The sequence below is a fragment of the Ochotona curzoniae genome, unplaced genomic scaffold, assembly GCF_017591425.1.
Source record: "Ochotona curzoniae isolate NIBS_2020 unplaced genomic scaffold, NIBS_Ocur_1.0 contig_3520, whole genome shotgun sequence".
Classification (NCBI taxonomy): domain Eukaryota; kingdom Metazoa; phylum Chordata; class Mammalia; order Lagomorpha; family Ochotonidae; genus Ochotona; species Ochotona curzoniae.
In genome coordinates this window covers 6,132,285-6,156,239 of record NW_024465894.1, presented here as the reverse complement: position 1 = coordinate 6,156,239, position 23,955 = coordinate 6,132,285, and the positions used below count along the sequence as shown (strand labels likewise).

The window sequence follows — 23,955 nt, the reverse complement described above, 5'->3', positions numbered from 1 at the left end:
ATTCCCTGTCCCATCAAAAGGGGACACACAGAGCTTTCCTGGCAGGCTGGGCTCCGGGAGCTGCTGTGCAGCGCAATGGCGCCACCTGCTGTGAGTGCATAGAAGCACTTCCGCCCCTGAGCCTTGGACACCCCCAATTCCCTGACTCTCCTAAGCCTCCAGGGCCAGGGGCGACTCCCCCAAGCCTGCAGGGCCAGGGACACTGGGAGCAGGCCAGGCACAGGACCACAAGTCTCATCCATGTGGGTGAGTGTGGGTGGAGGTCCCTGTGGCCCTCAGACCCCTCCCAGGGGTTACAAGGTGGTGGCCATGCTCACCAGGCACACTGGCCTGGCTAAAGTTTTCATAAATAAACATGTAACATTTAAGCTCTTACAATATTGACCCTTCATCTTCAGGACTCCTGATACATCATCATCCCATGTTACAAATGGGAAAAAAAAAAAAAGAACACCACCCAGTGTTGAGTGCTTACATCACTCGTTCAGTTTATTTGCGGGCAGCCAGGTGTGGTGGCACCACGCACTCACCAGGCCTCTGGCAGGGGAAGAGAGGCCACACCCACAGAATCTTCCCTGCTCCCACACCTCCGGGCAACTCCAGGCGGTCAGTGGACCGGAAAGCATTTATTTCCAAACTATAAATAAATCTGCTCTCCTAGAAAGACGCTGTTCAGGTAAGCAGGCCTCAGCCTGCGAGTCAGTCCCCTTAGAGAGTGGAGAGGCCTCACAAACGAGTCCTGGTCCGCAGAACCCAGCAAGCAGTCCATTCTGCTCCAGCTCGGCCCCGTAGGGTGTGTCCGGGTGGGACTGAGGCTCAGTCCACTCTGCTCCAGCTGGGGGGGGGAGTGCGGGGAGGGGCCACGAGCCTCTGACCGTGTCAGTTCCTGTGTTGGCCAACCCGGTGGTCACTGCTGTCCCTGCGCCACAAAGTACTCCTCCTCCCGGCCATCCTCTTCCTCCTGTGGGCTGCTCCGAAGCAGCAGCTCCAGGTCGGGGCTGGAGCCCAGGCTTTTCGGGGGCTTGGGGCCACTGTCACCTTGGGTTAGAGACCACAGCTGGGTTAGAGCTCCAGGGTTGGCCTAGACTGGGAGTGCAGTCACCCTGGCTCCACCCACCCCCTCCAGGTAGGGCGGCCACACCTATCCCCTCTCCCTCCACCCGCCCCCCAAGAGTAACAGCCAGGGCTGAGGCTGGGTGTAGGGGAAGGAAAGCCTGCCCGGGCAGGGGCCCTGGGTACCTCGGGAGTGGAGGGCTTTGAGGGCCACGTGCAGGGATATCCCCAGGAGGCAGAGGGCAAAGCCCAGCCAGTTCACCAGGCTAATCTGATCGCCCAGCAGATGAGCGGCCAGCAGCAGAGTGCAGACTTCCTGGGGGGACGTGCGACAGGGAGGGAGGCGATCAGCAGAGTGGCCTGGGACCACCGCTGCCGACATCCCTCTTCCTGCCAGCCTCCCCTCAAAGAGGTGTTTTCTGCACAATTCTGCCATGAATCAAACAGGCAAGCCAGACCCAAGGCTGGCAACAAAGGGTACCTAGCCTAGGCCAGGGCCCCAGGAATAAGGGCGCTGCCCATGCTCCCATGCCCAAGTGTGGCATCACCCCAGTCCTTCACAAGCAGCTGCAGAGGGCACCAGCATGTCTCCTGGAAGAACCTCAGGCTCCTGCCTGTCTGCTCTAGGCTGCCATCGCCTGGGCTCTACAGGCAGGGAGGACTGCAGAAATGACGGGGTGTGAGTGAGTAGGGGGCTGGGAAGAAAGACGGAGACATGCGAGCAGTGGCAAAGGCGAGGGGTGTTAGGTGGCGGTCAAGACAAAGAACACACACGGTGCTCACTCATACGGCAGCTGCCCTAGGCTGTGCCGATGGCAGACATCACCAATCAATCACGGAACTCTACTGATGATTGTATGTGCGTTCCTCCACTGATGGCTAGACAATCAGAGGGAGCATTCAGGGTCAGATGTGTCTGGGAATCCCTTGCTGTGTTCCCTGGGTGGGAGCAGAGCTGCTGTTCCTGCTGTGCCCTCACCTGGTCTCCTCCTCCTCCCCGCAGAGTCCTGGGAAGCCTCTGAGAGGCGCCCTTGGGGGCTCCTCTCTAGTGCAGTAGTGGGGTCACCTCCAAGTCTATACCTTGAAGATGCCAGCAATGGAGAGGGTGAGGCTGGAGGTCCTGGAGACCAGCAGGAACTCGGAGAAGCCCAGACCAAAGGCGAGAATCCCGCCCAGCAAGAGGCTGCCGAGCACCCTCAGCAGCAGCCCCGTGTCCTGGAAACGGAAGAGTTTCTCAGACGTGGACAAATGGAGACCTGGAAGCAACGGGAGAGAAGGGGAGGGCTGGGGCTGGGGTTGCCCTGGCCGGCATCACAGCAGACAGAGCCTGCCTTCTGAGCACCTGCTGACTGCAGCCCCAGGCGAGACGGTGGGAAGATTAAACAGGCAGATGGTCCAAAATGTGACATGGGGACATGGAGCGCCCGCACGAGACAGGCACACGCTGGCACAGCCCTGCCCTGCTCTTGAACAGTAGTTACCTGTTGGTCTTTGCGGTGGGGGTAGGATAGGGGGATGGGATCACACAGTTCAAGGAAGATGTGTGTTACAGGTACCAAAATGAACTCCTTTTTAAATTCCGTTCTCCTACAAGCCTTGTGAAGTGCCAGCCTGGTATGGGAGGGGATTGCAGTTGTGGTGATGGAGGGACCCAGGAGAGCTGGGCAGTGCCTGGCCCACTAGGCAAGACTCTTGGCCCCCATTTCAGCCAGGCCTTGGACAAGCAGCCCCTCCACATCTCCATGTTATGTTAGATCCTGCTGGGCAGAGCTATGGGCTGAGGCCGACACACGGGTCTCCCTGCTGGTCAAGTGAGTGGACGAGGTGCAGGGGGCTATTCAGACAGGCGTCACGGCCCGACAACCATTTCTTACAAAGAAAACCCGTGAATACACAAGGAAAGGGCTAGAGGCATGGCCCACCTGAGTGAAGGACTCCTGGGCTCCTGCCAGCAGCAAGTCCCCCTGTGGGTGGGGGTGTGCACAGCAGGGCGGAAAGGCTAGTGCGGCCCAGGGCAGGGCGTCTCGGCTGGAACTGCGCTCAGCAGAGCTGCAGAGGCATCTATCTGCCAACGACGGAAACTCGGGGAAGAGCGAGGAAGTAATGAAGGCGCTTGGGGGATTAATTTACCAGAAAAGATTAAAGGAGCTAAATCCATGGCGCTCTGCTAAGTGAGGACGACCAGGGGCTTTTGGACGTGGGTTTGCAAAGACGGGGGACCGTACGAACACCAGGCAGGCAGGAAGCGCAGCGCTGGCAGCCAAGGGGGCAGAATGAAGGAACAGCGGGGAGATTTTCAGAAGGAGGAAAAAAAAAGTCTCTCAACAGAAGTTTCCTGGACAACGGGGGTGGTGGAATAATTTTCTCAGGGAGGTTTGAGATGCTTCGCGGCTTGAAACCTAAATGGATGTGGGATGGAATTTTCTGCACTGACCCTGAGGACAGACGGATCAACAGGACACAGCCTAATCCTCAAAGCTTGGAGCAAGGAAAGGGACACCAGCTTCCTCCTCAAGATGACAGTGGCGGCAGGCAGGTGGGCGACCGTCACGTCCCCAGCCTGGCCCTGAGAGCCGAGCCTCAGCAGATGCTGTGCTGCCAAGACCCCGGACAAGCCTGTGCCACATGGCAGCCGGGCTGACCTCCCGGGTCCTTTGCCTGGGCTGCCCTCTCCTGCTCTCTTCCTTGTGGAGGCAAGACAAAACAAACGACAGGTGGCCACAGGAGCCCGGCCGCTGGCTCCAAAGTCAGGCTCCCGTCCAGGCCTTGAAGCCTCAGGCAAGCGCCCTGTGCACCTCACTTCCTCCCATCTGCAAATTGGGGTGTCAGTCCTCCCGTGTAGGATTTCTGCCAGAAGGAACTGTTAGCATGTTCAAAACAACTGGAGCAGTCCTGGCAGCCCGTGAGGGTTCGCACCGCCAAGGTCATGGTCGCCGCTGTCTGTACTGAAGACTTTCTACAGCGGCTTTCTTGTCTGGCAGCGCGGCCACTCTGTTGGCTGGGCTCAGAGTGGGGACCTGGGGCCTGCCTTACTGAGGTGTCGCTGGGGTGGACGACCCAACATACCTTCAAACACGGCAAAGAGAGGAAAGAGGCCCAGAAACATGAGTGGCTGCAGGTGGAACATGGTGTCGATGGGGTTTTGGAGGCCTGGGGGCAGAGACGGGCACCATGAGGCGGGGCCTGTGTGGCCTTAGCCTGGCCAGCACCAAGCCCCCTCCCTGGGGTGGTAGCAGGCACTCACCGAGCTCAGCCTTCTGCAGCAGCATCTGTGTGAGGGTCCAGCGGATGCCGCCGATGAACGAGGCCCCCAGCACCAGGGCGAAGCCCTCCACGTTGAACTGCGTGGATTTGTAGGTGAACATGAAGAGGCCACCAGCGATGAGCAGGACCACCAGGACCAGAGCTGCGCGCTAGAAACCAGGGGTGTATACGTGTGTCTAGGGGGTGGGCAGGGGCAGCTGCAGCCAACCCAGGTGCTTGGCACACTTGGGGCGAGGAGGCCTGCTTCCCTCACCCGATTCAAGGGTCCTGGCTGGTGCCTGCCCACCAATGCACGCATGGCTGATGTTCAGTAGCCATGTCCCACGGCCCCCAGGTGGCTGTGCCCCTCCCCAGGGGACAGGAAGGCAGCGTCTCCACAGACTTTCCTGTTCAGTACCTTCCCAGGGCAGGGAGTTACTGCCACCTGGGCTGGCCCTGTCCCCTCTTTATATATAAAGATATAATAACCCCCGTCCCCAGGGTTTTTCTCCGCACCCACAGGGGGAGAAAGGAGAAAATAGCCGCTCGCACTGCCTCACCAGCTCCTCCAGCTTGAAGATCAGAGAGAAGATCAAGATGAAGAGGACGGCGGAGGATTTGGTCATCGTGTACCTGGAAGTGAACATCACCCACAATGCAGCCAGGTGCCTGTGGTTCAGACCCACCCTGCCGGGGGAGCACGCACCAGGGGGCTGGGGAAGAAGGGGACAGCTGGGCACCTGGGGAACAAGGATCAACAGGAGCTGGACTGAGCTTTCTTGGGACCCGGATTTGGCACAGAGTTCCAGAGGCCTCTAACTGTCACCAGGACAAGAGGCCACGGGCTGACACTTGGCTCAGAGTCCCCTCCCTTTACTTGGCCCTGGCTGGATACCAGGAAGTGGAAGGGAGCATGGGAGGAAGGAAGAGGGGTAGGGAGGTGGACTGTGTTCTCTGAAGAGCCACGGCACGGCCCCTGGGGTTGAGATGCGGCCACAGGCTCTGCAGCTCACTGCCCTCTGTTTTGGCATCCCGTGGAGGCGCTGAGAAAAGGAGGGCGGGTGCCAGGGGGTGGTGGAGCGGCCAGCAGGGCGTGGAGGGCACTCACAGTGAAACGGTGATATAGAGGAAGCTCCAGTTGGACAAGCCCACGTCAAGGGCTGTGGCGAGCGCTGCGGAGACAGGGCCCCCACACTGAGCCGGGACACGGCTCTGAGTGACTCCAGCACCCCTCCCTAGGGCTGCTGGACCTCCGCTGTCACCCGGCAGCTACAGGGTTAACATCTGCCCAGGCAAGTAGGAGTGGGTGTGCCCCAGCGCCAGGCTGGGGGCCCATAACGCTCCCCCAACACCCCGTGCCTGGCCCCCAGGGTCTGACTTCTCCTTTCTCCTTCTGCCTCACCCACTCCTGTCCATCCTTTCACTTCCCTCTCAGTTCCCTGATCAGGGGCCCCACCCAGATCCAGGACACTTGACCTTGACCGCCCTCCCCAGCAGCCCTCTCCCGCCGCACCCTGGAGGCACGTACCCGTGGGAGCCACTCGTCTGAGGTAGTCAGCCCAGCTTAGCACCACTCGGGCCCTGTGGCTGGAGCACTGAACGAGGGCCCTGGATAGGGCGGAGAAGAGGAAGATCACGGCCAGGTGCAGCATCGTCATGAACAGGGGGAAGTGGAAGCTCTGTGCGGGTGCAAAGCAGATGATGCCCAGGCCGGGGTGAGCCAGCCGGCCCAGCGCCCGTCTCCCGCCTCCAGAAAAGGGTGGCAGGGCTCCTGCCTGCGCGGGGCCTGTTTGTCTTAACACTGGAGGCCCTGGGGCCCCATCCGGCCTCTAGTACTTCGACACACCTGCTGGCCACCTGCCTAGCCCACGGCTGGGTAAGAGTCGCCATGGCCAATGTGCTGTCTCAGTTAAAGTCCCAGGATAGCTGGTGGCCGCGTAGTAAGGAGCTGCATCCCCGGGCCCCAGGCTCCTCAGCTCATCACTGGGCGTCTCCCACTGTCCCACATTTCAACCTGACCCACACACGGGAAGCGAGGCTCGGGTCCCCACTGCCCTCCCCGCCCATGCCCTGGCCTCCAGGTACCTTGGTCAGCCATTTGTTGTAGAAGGTGATACCGATGGAGAAGCCGTAATACAGAAGGACCAGGCCCAGTGTCAGCAGCGCCTTCCACACAAAGGCCACGTCCACGGCCCACCTCCCCATCCGTGGAGGCCCGGCGGGGACAGGTGCCTCTCTTGAAGGTGGCGCACGGAGGTGCACCGAGCTGGACTGACTCTCAACAAGGCCGTCGTCTCCTGGCCAGAGAGTCTGCCCTTTCCGCCATGACTCCTGGGGTCAACGGAGTCCAGGGCAGGCCTCACCTGAGAGGCTGGTGGCCCAAGCCAACGCCTTCCATGGCCAACAGGATGTGAGACACACGGGTCTCCAGGCCTGCTGCTGGAAAGACATGGAGAAGCAGGTGAGAGGGGCAGGTGTGGGCGGAGTGTCCTCAGCTGCAGCCCTGTCTCGGGCTGCCCAGGGCCTGGCAGCAAGCAGGGGTCCAGGGGCTGATCTGGGCTCCACAAGCTACTCCTTATTGCCCCAAGCGCACTGGGCCTTCTGCTCCCACAAGGATTGGAACTCTCGGCAACCCCGCAGTCCCTTCTCACTTCAACCTGCTTCCTTCAGCTCAAACGTCACTCCCAGGGGGCCAGGTTCCCTTCTCTGTTCTGCACAGCACTCAGGCAGGGGTCTTGAGTCACGTGTGTCCCCTGCAAATACAGGACTGGCGTGCCTGGACGCCTGCATCCTGTGAATTTGCCACTCTGTGACAGAACAAGTGTGATACTTGGGGGGACAGATCTAGTCTTGAGGGGTTAAAATGGGCCTTTACCAACTGCTCCCACACAGACAGGGCCAACTTCAGCCACTCCCTGCCTCCTTGTCAGGTGTGGGAGACCAGGAGGACCAGTCTGTGCCTGGAGGAGTGCCGGGTCTAGAACTGCTACACCTGCCACTTCACCAGGGCATCCCCCCTCTTTTATCTTCTCCGTGGAGACATTCCTGACTTGCTGAAAGGCCACCTCCTCCTTGAAGCCTTCCAGGATTGTCTCAGCCCTGTCCTCTCTGGTCTGTCCTCTGGAGCCTGGCTTATCACTGCCCCTCCCCAAAGGCAAGAGAAGAGCTAGCACGAGGCTTGGCCCAGGGACTCTCCAGGACTGCGGTTCTTTTTAGGGGAGATGTGGGGACCTGCAGTGGGGTTTAGTGGGTTATCTTGACAGTTAGCAATGAGGCATGCCACACGACTAACTGTATATCCTGGGCGACTACAGCCTCATTCACAGACCCATGTTCTGGACAGACACCCATACAAGCAGACATTTGCTATGGACACTGGGGAGAGACTCCCCTTTGGTTAAAACAGTGCCAACAGTGATGGTGCAGCGTGTGTACTGAGCGGCCAGCACAGCATGGGCACGCGGCCTGCACCTGCAGCTGCCCAGGCCTGGAGGCGCTACCGAGGAGGGAAGCCCTACCGAGGAGGGAAGCCCTACCGAGGAGGGAAGCCCTACCGAGGAGGGAAGCCCGTGACTCCTGGAATTGCTGCGCACAGCAACTAGACGCTGGGACACACGTTCCTTGGCTGCCAAAGACTCTCCTTTCAGGTTATGGTCGAGTGTTAACGATGAGGCGTGGGCAGATTTTAATCAGCCACAGTTTCATTTCAGGCTAACAGAGCACTGCTACAATACATCCATAACAACAAGATAGCTCAGTGTGTGGAGAGCCGCTGTCCTGCCCCACCCATGGCAGGCTCGCTTATTCCAAGGCCTTCCCTGTGTGGGCAGAAGGGGCCGTCTCCTGTGATGAACCCCAATGCAGGCTCCTCGCCCCTTCCCCCAGGTGTTTACCACCAGGTACCCAGTGCCCACAGTGTCTGCGTCCTCTCCCATCTCATGCCCAGCGCACAAGTGGGGCTGCCACTCACACACTGCTCCAGGCCACACCCTGGCTCTCATCCTGGCTTCCTTCCTCTCTAAGTGCAAAACTGACAGTCAATTCTTCCACAAACAACCTTACTCCCCACACCTCTCCCGCCTTCTGCCAGGACCACAGCCTGAGGGCTCTCCAAACAACGAAGCTGTCTCCTTGGAGTTCCCAGACAACTGGCACGGGGCCGCAGACCCCGAACCTGTGTCGTGCAGCTCTGGGACAGCACTTTTCTGCCCGCCCTGGGGAGATGTTCTTTCTGGGACACTGCAGGGTGTTTAGCAATGTCACTGGCCTCCAGCCAATGCTGGCAGCAGCATCCTTCGCCCCCTGCCCCCAGAGTCTCCAGATACGGCCAAGTGCGACTCGCTGCCTGCCAAGCACAGGATACAGAGCACTCTGCCCCAGGTTCCTGAGCCGGGATGGCCACCAGGAATCAGCTCACATCATCATCTGCGTTTGCCGTAGCCCCCACTCCATCCATCCCTGCCAGTAAACTCCTGCATCCTCACAGCTCTACACATAACAACAGCACTGCTAAAGCTAACAACGCTCCTGCTCTCCCATTGGGCTGGCTTACCGACCAATTCGAAGCTGGACCTCAGGCAGGACACCTGGAAACCAGCCCCATGCCATGTGCCTCGCCCTGGAGACAAACACAGAACCAGCCAGCGTCAGCCTCCCTCCCCCAGCCCTGACTTCGTAATGGAAGACAAAGCTCAAAGGGTAAAGGCTGTGTCCTAAACCTTCCTCACCCAGGAAGGCCCTTCCATGCTCTGCCTCAACGTCCCCAGGCAGCCACGTGAGGGCAGGGCCCAGGAACTGCTGCACGTGTCCACTGCCCCCCAATCTGGCAGAGACCTGGGGTCCGATCCTGGCACCTACTCCTGAGCAACCCGCCATGTGGCCTTGGCTTTCTCCGGCCGTGACGGAAGGGAGTGTGGGTACAGCAGGTAACGCTGGCTCACGGTCCTCACAGCACAACGCCCTCAGAAGCGCCCTGCTCTGCCAGCCTCCCGAGCTCCCACCCCCTGGCACCCCGACCACTTCCCCTCTTGGGCACTGCAGAGCCACTGAGAGCTTGGTCAGATGCAGCCTGGTTCTTCCGCTTTTTGGGACGAGTTCTTGGCTTTTCTGCGCTGCCACTCCCTGCTACTCCAACCAACACCAACTGGGCAAGCCCTGCAGCCTGACGTGTCTTGCTCAACTCTCACCCTGCTCTCATCCTCCCAGCCAAGGCCCACGCCCGGTTCGCTACATTCTTCATATTAACCCTGACTTTTTCCGAAAGGTCCAGGCCTTTCCAATGGCATGCTGGGTAGTGCCATGCGAAATAAGGAACACACAAAACATCCTTACCCCTAGTACCACCCAGCCTATTGCAAAAAGCATTCAGTAAACACCAGCATGGTAAGCCAGGATATTGAAGCCAGGTGCAAACACCAATGACCCCTTTCTCCCACTCCCGCTGTTAAGTCCCCCGCCAACACCTGCCTCTCTTCGCTCCGCTCCATCCAAGCCATGACTGCCTCTTCACCTCCCAGCTGGTCCCCCAGGGAACTGTTCTGGCCCCACCGCGTGGAGTCCACCAAGAGCCAAGAAGATGATGGCCCGTCTGCAGCGAAGCCCAGGCCCTGAGCTCTATGCACCCTCACTCACATCCCCGCTAACCCCGCATCGGGCGCAGTGGTCTCCCCCGCTGGTCAAGGTCCAGTCCCGTCCTCCCTGGCACCCGCTGCAATCCCCTCTGCCTCCCTCCGCGGCTGAGCCCTCTCCCCAGCCTCGTGGCACTTGGCTTCTGACCTGTGCTTGTTTGTTCACGTGGTCCCTGCCCAGCCCACCCCACCTCCGCGGCGGGGCTAGGGGCGACCCAGGGGTGCTCGGTACTTGCCAGGCGAGCTGCTGCAAGGCAGCTGGCTCGCAAGCGGGCGCCTGGGCCACCTCCCAGCCCCGGAGGGGAACTGAGCCTGGCAGTGGGTCCCGAAGCCGGACCTGCCCTCCGCCGCAGCGCACGGCCCGGCCAGGAATCCTGCTCTCGGTTTCCAGCCCCGGCCAGTCGGGTTTGCAAAACTGCTGCCACGCACTCCCTTACCTCCGTCCTGGGAGCTCCTGCCGGAAGTACGATCCCGGAGAGCCGCCACCGTGCTGACGGAGGGAACGGAACTTCCGCCGGAAACCGCTGGAGGGGCGGGGCCGGTGAGGGACGGAGCCGAGTTAGGGGGCGGGGCCGTGCTGGGCCGGGGCGGAGCCGGTCGCTATAGAAGACACAGGGGTCTCTCAGAAGCTCTCCTCCTGGGAGCTGAAGCTGCTTGGGGAGTGTTGTTTGTGAACCAGGTAGAGCAGGGGGCCAGCAGCTCAGCCAGAGGCAAAGGAAGGATTCCTAAAGAGGGATAGAGAAGTCTCCAGCCAGCCCCGTCTGGAGCCCAGGTGACTTCCAAGGGTATCAGAGACAGCTGGGAGAGTGACCCCAGAATGTTAGTCTGGAGACTTAAGCTTTTCCCCCTGAAGGATTCATTAAACGGGGCAGATCTGTGGACAGGGCAAGCTCTTTGGCCAGGCTGACTGGGCAGCACACCAAAGTCCAGTTTTGTGCGTTTTGTTCTCCACTCTCTTCCTGAGTTCTGCATGAAGACAGGCTCCCTGCAAGCGACACAGCTAGGCTGCTCTGCATACTAGGCTCAAGGCCAGTGTAAGCAACGCTTTGTGCAAACTGCTGCCATTGCTGCCAGCTGGCCTTGGTTCATTCAGCACTTACCAAGCACCTAGCACCTACAGTGGTAGCCAGCACTGCCCCGGGGCTCGCTCTTTGCAGACCTCAAGGCCTATCCTGCCGGCAGGCTCTCTGCCTTTGGAAGGAGCTCGTCTGGCGCTCTTTCTCTCAGGCAAGGGGAAAGCATCTATTCTCATTGTTGTAGTCATTCAAGGCTCCCAAGGCCAAAGTTTGGAGCAGCAGCTGGAAACACCAGCTGGCAGGCCGGGCACAAGGCGCAGGCAGCATGCGGGGGAAAGAGTGTGTCTCCTTAGTGCTGTTCCTTGTCAGGAGGAGAGGGAGTCTGCGAATGAACAGGGTGTACTGTATGCTGCTCCCTGCTGTGCCGGCTGCAACAATCTGGGACCTCCGTGAGCAGGTGGGTGCGTGTGTATGTGATCAGCATGAACAAGGAGGATGGAGCAGCTCTCGGATGAGGCCTAGGGTTACTGGCTAGAACCTTCCAGTCTCCCAGACCCTCTGCCAAGGTGAAGTGAGGACAGGGGAACAGAGCTGTGATGAGGAACCGCGGTTTGTACATGAAAGAGTATTTATTGAAAACATGGTTACTGACAAGAAGCTTCTGACCACTGTCCCCATATAGTCTCGGCTTGCTGCCGGAAGTGGTGCCTCCCCCTCCCACCCCGCCCTCCAGGTTCCCCTCCCCCAAGCATTCACTCCTAGGATAGGCTGATATTATATAAATATATATATACAGGGTTATATAAGTATGGCCTATAGTAGAGAAAATAGAGTCCACTCTTCATTGGGTCGTACCTGCCACGCCGGTTACCGAAACTGAGCGCCACCGTATTAAACTACGGACAGAGGCTACGTGTGTGGGTCACGGGTGCTGCAGCACCAGGGATGCCTGGTGGCACGGCTGTGGCCTCAGCCGGCTTCAGCCAGTTCCCTGAAATCCTGGCCCATGGCAGAAACCACAGCGCAAGGAAGAGGAGGAAGGGATGGCAAATCTCCTGGGCTCTTAGAACGGAGGGGGCCACTGTTCAGACTGCTGGGAGCTTTTCTCCCTGAGGAAGGATGAGATAGAAACATGGGGAAGTGGGGTTGCGGGGTGGGTTGGCTTTATCACAGGCCTCTGCTGGGCTTTCCCTGTAGCTGTCCTGTGGGCTATGAGGCCTGGAGGAGACTAAGAGCTCACAGGGCCGGATGTCCCCATTTAGCCCAGAGAGAGATCTGGTGGCTCCAGAGACCAGTGCTGGAGCCAGACCTGGTGAGCCAGCAGCATCTTGGCACCGAATGAGGCTGGAGCAAGCCCTCGTGCAGGAGACAGAGGCAAAGGCCAAGGGTCACACACGCAGGTCACCCCATGCCGGTCACTCTGCGGGCTCTCCAAGCCTGGCCTGTCTGTCCACAGCACACAGCCCTTCCCGGGCCAGCTCCTCCCGTTCTCAGAGAGCAGGCTGCTGCCGAAAAGGAGATTGAGTGTTGTTACACCCGGTTCAACGTGCAGTTTCTCAGGCCGGAAGGCATGGGCTGCTGACTTCCTGGCCCAACCCCAGGCTTTGTGGTGACAGGGAGGGCGGAACAGCTCGCCTTCGTGACCCTGGTGGACGGGGCCAAGAGGAAGTTCTGGGTGGCCCGAAGTGGGTGTGAGGAGTGGCTGGCCACCACGATCGCAACAGATTCTGTACAAGCAAAAGGACAAGGCACCAGACTGGGAGTGTCGCTCCTGGCCCCAAATCCCCTCCTGTGCGCTCTGGCTCCGGGCTCAGCCGTAGTGATACACGAAGTCGTAGCTGCTGGGCTCCTTGGGCACAGGTGGCGGCGCCTCAGGGATCTGGATGTTCTCCAGGTCTAGGAGGCGCAGCTTCATCTCCATGCTCAGCAGGGTATCCAGGTCGCTCTTGGTCAGCTCGCTGGACATGTCCTTCCCCAGGAGGGCGCTGAGGCCATCGATCCAGATGCAGTACTGTGGGCGGCAAGTTGTCCAATGTCATGTGCTGACCCCAAGGCAGTTCCCTTGCTGCCGGGACTCACAATCCTCCCTTCTGGATTGGGTATTGGGTACAGGCGGAAAGTGATGATGGCAGAGGTAAACCCACTTTCTCAAGAGACCATTTGCTTTTGACTTAGAAATACAACTAATGGATACAGCAAAATGGGACCCTAAAGTGGGAACTGGGAGGGGGAGAGCATGTGTTCAGTGACAAAAGTAGGACATCAACAGGAGTCACTGCAGGCTCTTCTTGTTTGCAAAACAGCAAATAAAAAGCAACCTAGCCGTAATATGCTTATCCACAGATGCTAAAACGCCGTGGGAGGGTCCCCCGAGCTCTTCTCAGCCCACCTGCCCCACTCCTCCAACTGCCTCTATTCACCTGCTACCCTCCCACCTGTTCTTCCCCAAGCCCAACAAAGCTCCACTGGGGCTCAGCCCTGTCCGAGGGGCTCCTCAGGCACCTGGCGTCTCATTTGCTACCTAGCACCCTCCTGGGAGCCTCCAAGTCCCCAGTCAGAAGAGGTCTGCCCAGAACCCAGCCTCAAGGCCCAAGCCAGATGCGAGACCTTGTGTGAATGGGAGCACCAAGGAGGCGGCCTCTGTCAGGGTGTGGTCATGGAGAACCCGGAGGGGGAAAAGCCACCTGTCTCAGGTAAGAGGAAACCATTCACGGCTGACCCCATCTTCCCAAGGACAACCTGCTGGAGTCGCGTGGAGAGCCACAGCTCAGAGGTGAAACTGGCCCTGGGTGTCCAGTGGCCTTCACTGCACTATGGCCACCTGGTTCAGAGGGACGTTTGGGTACTGCCCAGACTTCCTCCCCAGACAGCATCATCCAGCTCACCTCGTACTTGTTAGGGGCTATGAAGTTCAAAGTCTCATCAGGGTCATAGAGGATGGAGAAGGCCAGTTCCAACACCTCCTGCAGGAGGAAGGGTTTGGGGTTACTGGGAGCAGTGGGATGCCCTGGGTTCTGTACACGAAGATCTTGCCCAGAACCTAGTGTGTGGCATCATCACCAGAAGGAGATGCGATGTGAGTCTCCAAGGCCCCCAGCAGGCACACAGGTGTGGCTGGAGACCCAAGCCACACCGAAGAAATGGTGAGCCTTTTAGGGTTCAAGAAAACCAGTTTTCCACACTCACTCCCTTAAATGTCAGAGTCCATGGCTGTGGATGCTACAAGTTTTTATGTTTTATCACTGAGGTGATTGACTTCCTTTATCATGCTGTAATGAACATAGGGAATGCTGAAGAGTATAAAAAAAATCACAACAAAAGCAAATTACAGACAAACAGGAGACAATGGAGCATCAATACAGGACCAGAATGGGCTGAAGCAGATTTAATTTGCTTAAATTAGTTCATAATACTCAAAAAAAAGGACTATATACACTTGGTCATTGTTATCAATACCAGGGAATTTGCTCATTGTTTTTAAGTGGTTCCACACAAGCAGACTCAAACGTGAGTGGATTCTCCTTCTGCAGAGAAACCAACCGGAAGCAAGGGCGAGCTTCCCTGTACAGGAGCAGTGGGATCTTCAACAGAAGGCAGGACCGAAAGAGACGAGCGTTCCTTTGCAAACCTTAATCTACTAACGGGAGGGAGGACTGAGTGTTCCCAGGCTGCTGCTGTTGTTAGGAGAGATGGTGGACACTGTGTGCCCCTTGACGGGACACGATGCCAGCTAGGATGTGGTCCTGCAGAACTACTGATTTACAGAGCTGGGACGGACCAGTGGGTTCAACTGCACCACAGGGAGATGACCAGCAAGGGTCAGATGCTGGAAAACCAGCAAACAAGCAGAAAATACGAAAAGGTGAAAGAGAACTGGTGAATTAAGATGTTCAAAAGAGAATTATAAAACGTGGAACCTTATTTGGATTATAATGCAAACAATATGGGTACCAGTATTTTTTTGTGTGTGTGTGTATTATCCACATAGCCATATATATTATAACCTTTTTAAGGATAGAAATTCAAATATCAGTGCAATACCTGATATGAAATAATTTCACTTTAATTTCCTGGTGGGTGTGATAAAGTGATTGGGGTTATGTTAGGAGAAGCCCTATATGGTAAAGACCCACACTATATATTTATGGATGAAATAGCACAATGCTTAGGTATTCTTCAAAGCACTGAGGAAGAGGAACCGGTGGGTGGGCAGAATCTGCCTGGCCGCTGAGGCCAGGGGGTTCTACCTATCTTTATGTATACCTTAAGTTCTCCTTAAAACACGCTCAGGGACAGTTTCAGCAATGTGTACACACAGCATGAAAGCCCCCTCCTCCACCCCGCAGTGCTCCCCGGTTCCCCAGCTACTGACCCCCGGACAGCCCCTCCTCTCACCTTGTTCTCCCTGGTTCCCCAGCGGCTGACCCCCGGGGACAGCCCCTCCTCTCACCTTGTTCTCCCTGGTTCCCCAGCGGCTGACCCCTGGACAGCCCCTCCTCTCACCTTGTTCTCCCTGGTTCCCCAGCGGCTGACCCCCGGACAGCCCCTCCTCTCACCTTGTTCTCCCTGGTTCCCCAGCGGCTGACCCCCGGGGACAGCCCCTCCTCTCACCTTGTTCTGCTTGAGGGCGCTTTTCTCCTTCATGTGAGGACAGTCCTTCCCAGTGACAATGGCCTTAATGTCTGCAACAGGAACTGAGAAAGGATGGGATCAGCCTCTGGAAGCTGGTGCTGCAAGTTGGTTGGTGCCAGCTTCAGGGCTGGGAGAGGAAGCCCTGGGCAGTGTGCCCATGAAGCTTGGTCGCCTCGATGCTGGCTGGCTCGGGGAGCGGGTGGTGGAGCGTGGCCTGGGGCTGCTCCCACCTCTGTGGGCCCTACCCATGACCACGGCCTGGTGAAGCTGTGTCTAAGCTCCCCCTGGGGGTCACTTTGGGGCTCCTGATTCATCTCCCGGAGGAACAGGGCCTGGGACACTCACCCCTGCTCTCCCTCACGTAAGGAAGATGACAGTGGCAGCTGCTTGCCAGCGCTCTGGGGAGCACTGTGAGTGGATTTCTCGTGCTACCCTCTTAGTGAGACTATTAAGGCTGTTCTACCAGGCAGAGGGGAGGGTTCACTGGCAGTTAATTAGAAGGAGCAGCCAATGAGGGGCAAGGCCAGTATTTGAATTCAGGATGTGGTCTGGAGCCTTTCCCACAGCCCCCTGGGTGAGCTCACTCATCATCCACACAGCCCTGTGAGACTGCCCAGGAATGACGCGCTCTGATGGCCATGCAAACAGGCCCAAGCCGGGACCAGAAGTCAGGCCCGCTGAAGGGTCCAGCTGCCGTGACACGTCAACACCTACTTTTCTCCTGCAGGGATTCGAACGTCACCTCCCCCTGAGGGTTGTCGTCCAGGTCACCATAGTGCAGGACCTTGTGGTTCAGCGCCAGGCGGCAGTACCAGAACCGCTCTGGAACACAGGGGGAGCCGGGCAGGTTAAGGGCGGTGCTGGCAAAAGCCTCGGCCGCCCAAGGGCTGAGGGGTCAAGTGGGGTTTGCCTGGTCCCAGCAAGGCCAGCGCTCACCTTGCCTCCGGCGGTTCCCGATCTTCCGGAAGCTGCTGCCTTCGCAGAGGCGGTTCAGGCGCTGCTGCTTGATGAGCTCCAGGATCTCGGGCTGGATCTTCTCCCTCAGCTCCCTGGGGCAGAGACACAGTGGGGCTTACAGAGGTGGGCAGAGCTCTGCGGGTGGACACTGGGGCAGATACACATACACACACACACACACATATAGTGGGGTTTACAGAGGTGGGCAGAGTCCTGTGGGTGGGCACGGGGACAGATACACACACACGCTGGGGGGCACAGGGTCCCAGGGACAGCGGGGCTTACAGAGGCGGGCAGAACCCTGCGGGTGGGCACTTACACAATGGGCGGGGACTGGAAGTCATCCTGACTCATCCTCTCAGACTGGCGCAGCCGCAGAATCTCTGAGTAGCTCAGGCTGCGCAGCTTGCTCTTAAACTGATCCAGGGAGTTGGGTTTGGAGGGCAAGGCTCGGGTGATCTGCTCTCTCACTACCTGCATGACCTATGAGGAGAGAGGAAGGCTGACTTGAGTCTGTGCTCCGGAAGAGAGATGGGCCAGCAGTGAGGCACCTGGGATCTCTCCTGGCCCAGGGTCTGAGCCGCGTGGGCACTGCACACGCCAGCTGAGTGAGAGAGCATGCACACCTGCTCAGACAGGTGGCCCACTCAGTCAGGTGACTGATGGTGACACAGAAGTCTTTCTTCTCAAATATTTCAATCACCAGCAGAGTAAAGAAGTGAGCACAGGTGTCTGAAATCAGAAACAGGTTCTGCTTTGGATTCTGTCCCTTAGTCTGTTACTTGAGGAAGTCACTTACTATGCTCAGACCACCATCTACTCATGCTTAAAGGGAAGGACAGGAAGTCATGTCTCCTGCTATCCTGTGCTGCCAGAGCATGAGATGCTAGCAGAAGGAGGGCATGGCGCCTATGAGCAGACAGGTGGTGTTTGCTCCCGGGAATCATCAGCTATTAAAGACACAAGTGGGTTTCTACACTGCATGGCGGGAAGCAACCTACCAAAAAACAAAGACTAGAGGACTGCACTGAACCGGCTGCTGTTGGCTGCCTTTCTCTCGGTCGTGCTTTCCACTTCCCACACACTCAGCTCTGAGATGCTCAGCTTCAAGGGCCTGCATGGTGCTCCACAGGCACAACAACTGCCCGAGAACCCAGGACACGCATGGCACGTCAGTCCGTTCCTGCCTCTCCTCACATCTCCAGCCCACCACACAACAACAGTGCCTGCCCAGTTGATGCGCAGTGAACTCTGGGAGGACGAGAGAGAGAAGTGTTGGCTTCATGGAGTGATGAAGGCCCGGGGTGCCACGGTTGAAGAGGCATGTGCAAGAAGGTGGGAACGGAGCTCTCTGACTCAGTACTGTACACCAGGCTGGTTTTCCAGCTGTGGGATTCCCTGGGCAGCTTCCATCTGGGGGACCCCGGAGCAGGTGACACTGACCTTGTTGAAGTCTTCTGCCGTAGCCCTCATCTCCTTCCAGGTCTTGTTCAGCAGCTGGATGCAGATTCCAAAGAGCTCTTCAAAAGCCCGGTCGTGGGTAAAGAACATCGGGTGGTAATCATTGCGCCCTTCATTTGCTGTGGGAGCAGAGAAACGGGGAAAGGCTGAGGGGTCTGCCTGCGGGGGCCTGGGACTTACGACCCTGGCTCCTCTGCCCTGGAGTCCCGGAACAGAAGCCGACCAGGAACTGTGGCTGACGAGGCATGGGCCTTTCTCCCCACTGTCCCGGCTTTCCTAGGCAGACTTTCACCTCAGCCTGCCTGTGCCCTGCTGTGGACTCAGTCCTTACACAGGGCCATGGGACGGCTTTTGAACAAGCCTCGGATGAACAGCTCAAACGCAGCAACACCTCTGACTCCTTCCATCAGTCAGAACGCAATGGATTGTTCCATGCAGTAGTTAGAAATACTGGAAACAAAACATTCCCTGAGGTGGTCAGTCCTCCTGATGTCTGTTTTCGACCTCCAGTGTCACCAGGCTCTTGACTGCCAGGAGTGGTGGGCAGGACGGGGGAATGGGGTAGCAGAGACTTACGCAGCTCCCCGACCTGCAGGATCTCACAGAGCATTTTTGTGAGCTCGATGGCACTGCGACCAAAGGGACATTCATGTTTGTCTTCTCTGCTGCTGTTCTCCAAGACGATCTGGGGGTGGGTGGGAGGCAGAGAGGAATCAGCGAGTGCTTTAGGGAGGTTAGCAGGGAAGGCAAAAGACGCGGCTCCAGGAACAAGAGGGAAAGCCCCCGCCTTTACCCGGATGTAGGTGTCCTGGTGGACTTTAGCCAAGTAAAGCATGTTGTCCAGGGCCAGCATGCCCGGGGGAGTCTGGGTGAAGTCCAGGGCTGGGTTGATGTGGTTCTGTAGAAGGGAAGATTGGGTCTGTGACTTGGTGACCTGCCTGTGTCGGGTATGGACTGAGGGGAGGCCCCATCGGCCTGCTCTCTGGGTCACCAGCACGTCATTCTCCTGTCCCAGAGCTTTTCACACTTGCTCATGTCAACGGTGACACTGCCAGCTCCAGGGTGCTGGACTGTGGCTGCCTCATCCTGTGTTCCCCACACTTGAGCACTCTGCCCAGCACTGAGCAGGTATACCATAAACTAACCCCATCTTCAAGCTGTCGCCTGTCACAGAGCATTCTCTCTAGCTTTGCAAAGAGCTGAGTTACCTTGGGGCCAGGACAGGGCTCCTCTCCCCGTCTCCTACCCCCCTAACTCCGGTTGACCTCCTAGGTGCTTCTATAGATAGATTCATTTTATGGGGGCCCAAATAGTGCACTTACAGATGTGCCTCCACAAAGACGGCCCCACTGGCTTCCCACTTCCATCTCACCCAGGGAAACCACTATGTAGAAGGGGCTGTCAGGGCCCTATCTGGCTGGACCTCCAACTTCCCATCAGGGGAGAAGGCCTCTCATCACCCATGCTCTGGGGTACTTACGGTAAAGCCCAGCATTTTGTAGTCCTTGGTGTACATGGCTTTGCGTTTTTCAGTCCCGCTCCCAGGGGCATTGCTAGAGTCAGACTCTGCATCAAACGCAATTCTCCTCAGTTCAAAAATAATGTCTCTTTGAGCCTGAGAGGTGAAACAGACATCAGCAGGTGAATTAGCGAGGTCAGGGAAGCAAGGAAAGAGACACTAGGTTAGGGTCAGGCCTTTCTGGACCAACCTATGGTCCCAACCAACCTCTTAGGAGGCAGCACCGCTACCAAAGCAGAACAGAAATGGGCGTGACACACAGGAAGTCACAGCAGGTGTAAACTCAGGAGCTGCACCTGTTTTCCAGGATGGATGCACATCACTTCAGCAGAGACCAAGCCCAGTGCATGGTCCTTGGACCACGGGTGGAATACAGCACTGTGAGAGACAACATGAAGTCAACAAGGTAGCACCTACCTGGTCATTGGGGTCCATCTTGGTCATCATTCTTTCTTCTAAGAGGTTAAAGGTCAGGACTTGAAGGACATAGAGCTGATGGGCCATCTCTGTTTTGATTGGGCGGTTCCCGCGGATCACATGCTAGAAAAGCCAAGGCCAGGGGTGAGGACGCTGAACTGACGGCCTCTTTCACTGAGGAGCCGCGTCCACCCAGTGCTCCCTCCCATGCACCCTTGGGGACCTGGTGTTCCAGAGTGGACTGGAGTATGAATGACTTTCATTCAGGCCGACATCATTCACTGTGGGCCTGAAGGGCGGGGACCACAGCCCACCATTACACCCTCAGCAAGGGAGATTATCCCACTGTCAGCCAGGCCCCTCCCAGGCCTACTAAGTGCAGGCCAACAAATAGTGCACTCAGTAGGTCACTTTCTCCTCAGGAGAGCTTCACCTGACAGGGAGTCCTTAGATATGGTCACTTCACTTTGAGGAAACTGAGACGCCCGCACAAAGGAAGAACACGGGTCCCTGCAATGCAACTCCCTCCCCACTCCATCACTCTGTTGGTCCTGTGTGTGCCCCACATGGTGTCCCCTGCCTCCTTCCCCCTGTGTCTCACGCTCCGTCCCGTGTATCTTTCTCTTGCATGCCCCCTCTCCGTCAGCTTGTCCTGGCCGATGGACACTTGGCTGTGCTCTCTCCCCCACAACATCCTGCTCTTTTCTTCTTGCTCTGGTGCGTCTGGCTCCCCCTCTGTCTTACGTCCCCCTCGGCTTCCCCACGTGGATCATGGCTATGTCTTCATGTCCTCTATACAGAAGTTGTGTCTCTAGAGCTGTGCAGTCCAACACAGCCACCATGAGTCACATGTGATCATTCACAGTTCAATCAGTGGAAGCCAAGTTAAGTTAAAAACTCAGCTCCCCGTTGCACCAGCCACTCTTCTGTGCCCGGCAGTCACCTGTGGCTGGTGCCATGGTATGGGACGGTGCAGACTCAGCCCAGGAGTTCTATCAATGGCGTTGCTCTCAGCTCTCCCACCCCAGGCCCGTGCTTTTTGTGTCCCTTCTAACTTCAGATCTATCCTCTCAGAGAGTGTTCTGGATCCAGATCAATTACTTTACATTTGTTCAGACCAGTTTGGCAGCTATATGCATGCATTGCTGTTGAACATTTGAAGTGTGGCTAGTTCAAAACAAGATGTATTACAACACATACACCAGATTTCAAAGCCTTGGAAGAAAATGAAAAGTATCTCTTTTGTGGTGTCTTGTATTTATTACAGGTTGAAATGATGTTTTGGATTAAGTAAATTATTGAACTTAATTTTCCCTATTTCTTTTTTAAAGTTTCTACTAGAATGCATGACATTACACGTGGTTTCATACCAAGGCCAGGGGACAGTGCTGTTCAGCCCTGCTGCCTTGCTGTGTGCTCTGAAGTTCCCTCCCGTCACCATCATTTCCTCACTGTCATCTGTGTGGCCCACAACAGTGACCACCACTCACATATGGGATTTAAATTTAAACTGGAACTACAGAGGCCAGTGCTGCTGCCTGTGACAAGGGCATCCCATGTGGATGCCAGTTCGACTCCCAGCTGCTCCACTTCCTATTTGGCTCCCGATAACGCACCTGGGAAAGCAGTGGCAGATGGCCCAAGTGCTCGGGTCCCTGCACTCATGTGGGAGATCCAGATGAAGCTCTTGACTCCTGCTCTCGGTACGGTTCAGCCCTCGTGGCTGCCTGCTCCCCGCATCTGCTTCTTCTGCCTCACTGAGCCTCTTCTCCTTCCCTCTCTAGGCCCTGATTCCTTCCTCTCCGCCTACCCTTCTTCCTGCCTCCTCACTTCCCTCCATAATGTATCAGCCACTGTGAAGTGAAGGGAAGGTTAACGTGCTCTTGGTTTGCATTCACTTTCATCCCTTTTCTGAACTTGCCAGGCACCATGGTGCGGAGGAAGTTAATTGCCCTGGGCAGCTACGCAGCCCCATTCCGAGGGGCACTTTCAGAAGTTTCATCTGAAGTCTCACTTCACTGTCAAATACCTCCCAGCCAGCTGACGCTCTCTGGTTAGACTGTCAAATCCCTGCACTTCACTGGGCAGGCATTAACTATTTCCTGACAGAACAGGTAAGTCCTGAGTCCTGACGAGGAACCCTCACCTCTAGTGAGATCTTGGCCGGATCATGAGGTGTCCAGAAGTGAGCTGAATATCTAACCTCATGAAGGACCAAGCAGGTTGTGGTTCCTCCAGATCACCTTCCTTCCCCATGCAGACAGGTGCCCTGCACCTGTCAGGGTGGGGAACTCCTGCTGGGCTGTGACGAGGGCAGCAGGCGGCAGGCAGGTGCCAGCTCTTCAAGGTGAAGCCTGGCAGACCTGCCGAGCTTACTTGTGGAATTCTGCTGCCTTTGCTTTCTGTTCAGCTGGGAGGAGGCAGTGTTTGCCAAGTGCCAGGCACCTGCTGGGAAGGTATCAGATTCTCTAGTCCTCACATTCAGATAAGCAAATGGAAGCCTGGGGCCTGGATTGCTCAAGATCAAAGGCGAGGTGATGGCAAAGCAGGTGCTGGTAGATCCAAGGTTCAAGTCCAGCACTGCTGAGTCTTTTTCACTGACTCCTGAGTTTTCATTTCATCCTCCTCACTGTAGTCTCCTATCCCCCCCCCCTTTTTTTTTTTACAACTGATTTAATTAATGGTCTCCTCTGTATCCAGATCCCTGGCCCTCCTCTCCAGCTACCAAACTGCCAGCACTTCCCATCTCAGCCCTCCTGGCCTGCCTATCAGCACTGGGTGACAGGCATCAGACCTCTTCCCAGGCCCTGGTTCCCACTTCCTATCCTGTTTGCCTTCGTCAGACACTAGCAAGTCCTTCTGCTGTTCTTCCTAAGCTCTTCTCATCACAGCCCCTCTGCAGGCCTTGGAAGAAAACAGACTTATTTGACCCGCTCCTTGCCTCATGGCTTTTGCAATTCCACACATTCCTATGCTCCAGTACCCTCACCTGGAATTCTTGTCCCACCTGGTCGGCTGCGGCTCAGCTGTGGATGGTCCTCTGAAGGCTTCCATCAGGGCCCTTCCTCAACCACACATCTCCATGAAACCTTGACCTTCCATGCTGGGTTTTTCTTTCTGGACCAGGTTGGGAGCAAAAATCTACTTTCTTTTCTTCCTTTTTTTTTTTTTTTGTCTCTGACTGGGGTTGGTTAGATGACTTCCTATCCTTTTTTGGTATCCACTTTCACACAGTCTCTTTGGATAAACACGTTGGAGTTGCAGGTTAATAAGCAGTACGGCTGGCCTCTGCCTCTCCCAGAAGTTTTGCAAACCCCTGGCAGGATGGTGCTGGTGGTGGAGTACAAGGAAAAGTCTTCCAGCTTAAGAGGGGCTTGGTGCCTATGCTAAGTTCCCTCTTGCACACCCTCCCTGACTCAGCTGTAACCTCAATAACTTACTAATTATTCTGAATATCAACAGCTTTAACAAAATGCACCGTGTTCCAGGAACTTACGTTTAGGATTATGGACCGAAGGTGTTTCTGTGCAAATGCATTGGCCATATCCTAGGAAGAAGAGGAAGCAAATGTAAGGCAAAGTGGCAGACACAATCTAGGATCTCTACAAAGAGGTGGCCGCCGCAGTTCTGGGGCCTTTCCTCTTACCCCCCAACTTTTCCCTTACTTGGAAAAAGTGAGCAACTTGAAGAACAGCCACAATCAAACACATTTGACCCTTGTACCCTCCATCAAGTATACATTTGCTTGAGTGGGGGCCCCCTTCCCAGTGGCACACGAGGCTGCCTCATCTTTAGAGAAGGACATGGACTGTGTGAGGAAGGACCAGACACTGTGTGACAAAGATACCAAGACGCCGTGTGACAGAGATGCCAGGCATGGACACTGCACACGTGTGTGGGGCACAGAGCAGCGTGATGGTTTCCAAGCCACATGCAGAGATCCAGGCAGACCACCCCCAGCCTGCCCCAAGGGTGGAAGGGACTCTCCCAAAGCAATGGATCCAAGTGCTGCTTTGGCCCAGCAGCCTCT

At 56.8% G+C, this 23,955-nt stretch overlaps 2 protein-coding genes across 6 annotated transcripts in view; both read right to left on the bottom strand.

The window, feature by feature from the left end:
- Positions 1–463: 463 nt before the first annotated feature.
- Positions 464–10,439, bottom strand: SLC35C2 (solute carrier family 35 member C2). 4 transcript variants are annotated; one of them, XM_040981378.1, is made up of 10 exons: positions 10,361–10,439; positions 6,382–6,735; positions 5,825–5,975; positions 5,405–5,468; positions 4,857–4,929; positions 4,298–4,466; positions 4,120–4,203; positions 2,134–2,309; positions 1,240–1,369; positions 464–1,038 (listed from the first exon to the last, which is right to left on the bottom strand). In XM_040981378.1, the coding sequence occupies exons 2-10, from the start codon at positions 6,499–6,501 to the stop codon at positions 908–910; spliced, it is 1,098 nt and encodes a 365-aa protein (XP_040837312.1). In that variant the 5' UTR covers positions 6,502–6,735; positions 10,361–10,439; the 3' UTR covers positions 464–907. The 4 variants fall into 4 exon arrangements, with proteins under 4 accessions (XP_040837312.1, XP_040837314.1, XP_040837313.1 ...); XM_040981380.1 differs by having other exon boundaries at positions 6,382–6,732; positions 10,361–10,422; XM_040981379.1 differs by lacking the exon at positions 10,361–10,439 and adding an exon at positions 10,072–10,340.
- Positions 10,440–11,564: 1,125 nt separating this feature from the next.
- The window catches only part of ELMO2 (engulfment and cell motility 2), a 36,853-nt gene continuing 24,462 nt past the window's right edge, over positions 11,565–23,955 (bottom strand). The window contains exons 11-22 of one of the 2 annotated variants that reach the window (XM_040981376.1): positions 23,422–23,472; positions 19,926–20,048; positions 19,470–19,604; positions 18,783–18,887; positions 18,566–18,674; positions 17,972–18,108; positions 16,848–17,011; positions 16,508–16,620; positions 16,286–16,393; positions 15,551–15,633; positions 13,825–13,902; positions 11,565–12,950 (exon numbers count right to left, since the gene is read on the bottom strand). In XM_040981376.1, the coding sequence (XP_040837310.1) occupies positions 12,750–12,950; positions 13,825–13,902; positions 15,551–15,633; positions 16,286–16,393; positions 16,508–16,620; positions 16,848–17,011; positions 17,972–18,108; positions 18,566–18,674; positions 18,783–18,887; positions 19,470–19,604; positions 19,926–20,048; positions 23,422–23,472 (1,407 nt within the window). In that variant the 3' untranslated portion in view covers positions 11,565–12,749. The remainder of the gene's footprint in view (positions 12,951–13,824; positions 13,903–15,550; positions 15,634–16,285; positions 16,394–16,507; positions 16,621–16,847; positions 17,012–17,971; positions 18,109–18,565; positions 18,675–18,782; positions 18,888–19,469; positions 19,605–19,925; positions 20,049–23,421; positions 23,473–23,955) is intronic. The other variant, XM_040981377.1, reaches the window with a different exon arrangement.

What these genes read in the sequence shown, in the direction of transcription:
- SLC35C2 (XM_040981378.1), bottom strand. Translation starts at nt 6,501, where the DNA reads ATGGGGAGGTGGGCCGTGGACGTGGCCTTTGTGTGGAAGGCGCTGCTG. An exon ending in ACAACAAATGGCTGACCAAG is followed by an intron (nt 5,976 to 6,381) that starts GTACCTGGAGGC and finishes GCACCCGCACAG; the next exon opens with AGCTTCCACTTCCCCCTGTT. An exon ending in TCTCTTTGCCGTGTTTGAAG is followed by an intron (nt 2,310 to 4,119) that starts GTATGTTGGGTC and finishes CGTTGCTTCCAG; the next exon opens with GTCTCCATTTGTCCACGTCT.